The 5,280-nt window shown below is 34.5% G+C and overlaps 1 protein-coding gene across 1 annotated transcript in view; it reads left to right on the top strand.

Annotated features, from left to right (window-relative positions):
• LOC130827209 (BTB/POZ and MATH domain-containing protein 4-like) overlaps nucleotides 1–3,694 on the top strand; it is a 4,927-nt gene extending 1,233 nt beyond the window's left edge. The window contains exons 2-4 of the mRNA XM_057692862.1: nucleotides 1,976–2,321; nucleotides 2,624–2,900; nucleotides 3,211–3,694. Of these exons, the coding sequence (XP_057548845.1) occupies nucleotides 1,976–2,321; nucleotides 2,624–2,900; nucleotides 3,211–3,398 (811 nt within the window). The 3' untranslated portion in view covers nucleotides 3,399–3,694. The remainder of the gene's footprint in view (nucleotides 1–1,975; nucleotides 2,322–2,623; nucleotides 2,901–3,210) is intronic.
• The last annotated feature ends 1,586 nt before the right edge of the window (nucleotides 3,695–5,280 follow it).

Consider the following 5,280-nt stretch of genomic DNA (forward strand, 5'->3'; position numbering starts at 1 on the left):
ATATTACTCTTTATAAACATAGCTGAAATGGTGGGCTGCATGGTGATTGAATGTAGAATTGTAAGGTAGATCTAACTGATATGCGTAGCTATGATTTTGGATCGGAGACGTAAGGATTGTTACTTGTTATTGTATTATAATGTTTCATATTTGCAATATACACGTAGATGTAGTTTGAAACCCTAGATGCTAGGATTGTTATTGTATTACAGGGTAACATACATGAAATCAACCGCTTAAATGCATACATTGTTGCTTAGTTTTGATACTCTAAGGCGCTAAGGGACAGCAAAATATAGTTTAGTCGCCAACCTTTGAATACGAGATGTCAAATATAAAAAACAAAAGAAACAAAATAAAAACCCCTATATATTACTCTACAAAAATACCCATAACAATACAAACAAAGAAGAAAAAGAGAGAAGAGAAATGAAGGAGAAAAGGAATAGAGAAAGCATAATGCCCACATCAAATGAGCTTCTTCTAGATCAAAAGGCGCTCTAACTCAAAACCTTCCTAAGGTGCTTGCCTAACGATCTATAAGGTGCGATGAGGCGCATTTACTACAAAATCCCTTTTACCCAACCTTATCTAGGTGCCTAGCCTATCATTCTCCCAAAGCTCTCACTTTAGGTGCGCTTAGGGGAGTTTTTATATCTAAGCTTTGCTGATTGATTCTATTGCGTATTATTAATCTGATAGCGGATAAATTAACTTAAGTTGTCGAGATAGTAGAGTGTACAAATTGTTTGTTAGAAATAGAATTAAATCATTTATGATTAACACAGTGGGAATCTCATAATATAGCTGAAATGGTGGTGGTTAGATTTAATTTATATTCTAGGTTTATATTTGTAAATGCATTTAAATAGCAACTTAATACCTTAACGGTACAACGAGAATTGTTTATAGGTATATGAAATATTTGAAATTGATGAGTTGGCTAAAATTGACGAGGTGATTGGGTTTGCGAGACTTTTGGTAGATCTACTTAATCAAGGTAGTTGAGATTCAAGACCATATCTTAAAAGGAAAATGTTAAGTGGTGCAACGTTAGACAGGTCACTTCAGATCATTAATTTGTTTCAGGCTATATTCTTATAAGGAAATTTGCATAATTCCTTTAAAGCGGTTATCATTTACCATCGTTACCTGTTCCTGTATTTTGCGTTGCATTCATCAGATAAACCTGTTCCTATTTCTCTTTATAAAGCAATTAACACCCGGCAGAGAGTCCTGTTGATTCATGTCCTTTGTGGTGGGTACTCTTTTTTTTTGAAGTGATCAGATTGAAGTTTTTTGTTTGTGGCTTTGTGCATTTCTGTCTATAGGAACCTACTTAGGCTTACGTTAGAAATATGTTACTGTTTTTTTTGGGGTGACGTTTTGTGGATTTCTATCTATATAAAGCACTAGCATTGAAGCTTTAACCCAACATATAATTTAAGGAGACATATGAAAAGTGAAATTGTTTTTGATCAGTTATACTTTGTACATCTTGTATAAGATGAGCGTACGATGAAACTTGGGTGACTTTTTAGAATATGAATGATGTTTATGAATGAGTGACGTTCATAGAATATGATATCTTTGAGAGAGATCTTGAATGGGGTACATCTATCAATGTAATGATTATAAATGGTTGGTCTAAACTGCTAACATACACTAAAATTATGCTGTCTTATCCAAAAAAAATTGAAACTTTTGGTGTTTATTAAAATATTATTAATACATGCCTGCTTTTTCATGAGTAAACGTATGAAAAACTTGGTCATCTTAAACATGATAGACTCTGAACCTAGAAAAACATTGTAATCTTTTGTTGTAATGTCATGAGTTTCTAATTTGTCTCTCTGGTAATTATTGTATTTTTCATAGAAGATCCATTTTGATTGCTGAGAAGCTTACTGATGTATGTAAGACTCCCTGTTCATCTGTTAGATGATATTTTTTTGTCTTTCATGTATACATGCAGGGGTTACAAGCGCTTCTTCAAGAGGAGTACGCTTGAACAATCTACTTATCTCAAGGATGACTGCCTCAGAATAAATTGCACTGTTGGTGTTGTAGTATCATCAGTGGAATGTCCTAGATTGCATCCGATTCGTGTTCCTGAGTCTGATATGGGAATACATTTTGGCATGTTGCTGGAAAATATGGAAGGTTCAGATATCGTCTTTGATGTGGCTGGAGAGAAATTTCATGCTCACAAATTGGTCTTGGCTGCTCGATCGCCTATATTTAGATCTGAATTTTTGGATAAGTTGGAGGAAGGAAACAAAGAGATCGTTGTGACTGATGTGGAGCCTAAAGTGTTCAAGGTGACTTTTCATTTTATATTGTTTGCTAATGGCTCTGTTCTGCTAGTACGTCATCTATGCTTCCGTATTATGTACGAACTTTTTGCTCAATCGGAGCATAGGAGTTCGTGTAGAATGCATGTATTTTAATGTTCTATTTTCCTGCTCTACCTTCATTATTCGCCTTTTATACTTTCGTTGAAATTTGGTGAAACTCTCTTTCAAAAAATGTTCCATATTTGGTGCTTTAAAGGCTAAAACTTTGAAGTTTTTAATTATACATGAATGTTAATGATAAATGAAGCTTTTTCTTTGCTTTGCAGGCTATGTTGCACTTTATATACAGGGATTCTCTTGTGGAAGAGGCAGACCTTGCTCCATTAAGCTCTTGTGAAACCCATATAGCTGACTTGTTGATAGCTAAGCTGTTGGCAGCAGCTGACAAGTATGGGCTTGGAAGGCTCAGGCAGCTGTGTGAATCTTCTTTGTGCAAGGGTATATCCGTTAATTCAGTTGGAGAGATTCTGGCATTGGCTGATAATTATCATGCTGCTGAATTGAAGGCTGTTTGCTTAAGATTTGCTGCTGAAAATCTTGCAGGTTTTGTTATGTTCCTTTTTTTTAGAGTTTATTCTTGCTTTCTTTTGTATTTATGTCGGCTATTGGGTGTTTGAAAAGGATCTGGTTATCATAAGCTAGAGTATTTTGAATTGAAAAGGTTCATAAAATGAAAAGGTTTAGTGTATTCTTGCTTTCCGTCTCTTTGTATATTTGTATTTGATTTTGAGCTATTTTTCTGTTTGCTGGTGATAAGAACACCTTCATGTGTAGTTCAATATATATATATTGCCACTTATTTTACGGCGCTAGTTTTTTTTGTTAAGACATCTGATACAATTTCATTTTGTAGCCGTGATGCGCTCTGATGGGTTTGAGTATCTCAAGGAGCACTGTCCATCGTTGCAATCGGAGTTGTTGAAGACTGTTGCTGGCTGTGAGGATGATTGCAGTAGCGCAGGTGGAAAGTCTCGGAGTGTGTGGGCTCAACTCTCAGATGGTGGTGATACTAATGATAGACGAGTCAGGCCGAGGACCTGATATTGCTTAATTGTATGTACTAATGTTTCTAGAATGAAGTTTGGTGTGTCAGAACCAAGGGGCTGTCAAGTATAGTAGACTTACAAGTAAGACCTATATTGTTGCGACTTGTGTTAACATGTGTACAAGTGTTTAGCATTGAAGTTGTCGGGGGTGCACCAAAGTGTGTTGATTAATGATTAGTAATGCCAATGTAAATGAATTCGCTTTTCGTTCTATACTGTTATGTTCGCCTGGTTTCAAGGCTATTTGCTTGATTTAGTGAATCTAAATTGAGCTGTCTACAGCTTATTCCATTTACTTCGTTTAGACAATGTTGTTTGAATTGAGTTATCCTTGAATTGGGCATTCTGCTCGCTAGCAACGTTAGATTTGTCTAGCCTTTCTAACTTATGTAAAAAAAAAAAAAATGTTTAATTCATTTGTTTAATTCATTTTCCAAAATAATGTTTATTAATAATTTAATTTCCGAACGTGGGTAGTACACCTAATTAATTTTCTATATACGTTTTTAAAAGTATACTGCTATCTGACATTATGGTTTCATAAATGAATTTCTATACTAGATAGCAATTTATTAGATTTTTATTTATTTATTTGAATTAATATACTCGAGAGTGAAAAAAAAATATAAATCACTATCCAACTCAGGGGTTCACTAATTCACAAATTGTTGAATCATATAGCATTCACATTAAGTGCTCGGTGAAATGAAAATATTCTTGATTTAGCTTGAATAAAACGGTTGTTCTTGTTTTATTTTTTGACCCAGCTTACATTGTAGAATGACTTTTATACAATGCCATATCCTACTCAATTGGGGTGGTGAGATGTTTTAAAGTGAACTAGATGTGGCGTATGAACAAAAAATGAAAGCGATTATGATTGTAAATTAATGGACTTGGTGTGAGGACTTTATAAGTAAGGTTTATAATGTACTTGGGTGTAATTTTAGCACACATGAGTTAAAATTAGTAATGAGATATTCGTTAGATGGAACATATTTGCCTTTTCCAATTCAAAACATGAGTCGATTATTCCTATGTGCATATCTAATTCTAAGCTTGCTCAATATAATCTCCATTATTTTAAAAATATTAATTATGTAGTGCTTATACCATTATCATCATCATACTCAGTGTATCCCACTCATAGAAAACTATGGTCAGGGTTTGGAAAGGGAAGAAAGACAACAGCTCATACCCATAGAGGAGAGTGCGGTCAAAGATTCTCTCGACTCGAGAAGAGTCTTCAAAGAGAGAGAAACCTGTTTTTAAGCGTAAGCATCAAGTTGGCGAAATAACGCTTTTATGAAAACTCGATAGTGCCTCGGTTTTGTATCAAGTTTCCGTAGATAGTGTTTTCTTAAAGATTCTACAGTCATAGAAAGTTTATTTCAAGTTTTACTATTTGATTATAATTTCAATTCCTAGATTTTGTATTAGGATGCAAAGACTTGTAATCTCGGTTCGGTGCATGTAAATTCTTCTAGTTTTACATCTATAAAACTTATAACAAAATAAGATGCTGATTTCGAAAAGTTTGTAATCTCGATTGCAAATCGTTGTACCTCAAAAGACTTGCAAAGACTTGTAATCTCGGCTCAGTTGCAAAGACTTGTAATCTCGGTTCGGTTCAGTGAATATAGTTAAATTAGAAACATTTGTGGGGGTTGATTTTCAAAGGTAGCAAAAGAAGATGTTGTTTTCGCTCACTAAACTCAATGTTGCATACGTGTACACCAAGGCCGGAGGAGAAGGAAAATGAAACGGTGGAGGAGATGATAAAGACAAACAAATGGGACAACTAGGATTTTATATGTCGCGATCATATATTAAACGGTATGGTTGATTCTCTGTTCGACGTCTATCAATACTTGGAG

The sequence above is a fragment of the Amaranthus tricolor genome, chromosome 11 (genome assembly GCF_026212465.1).
Source record: "Amaranthus tricolor cultivar Red isolate AtriRed21 chromosome 11, ASM2621246v1, whole genome shotgun sequence".
Taxonomy (NCBI): Eukaryota; Viridiplantae; Streptophyta; class Magnoliopsida; order Caryophyllales; family Amaranthaceae; genus Amaranthus; species Amaranthus tricolor.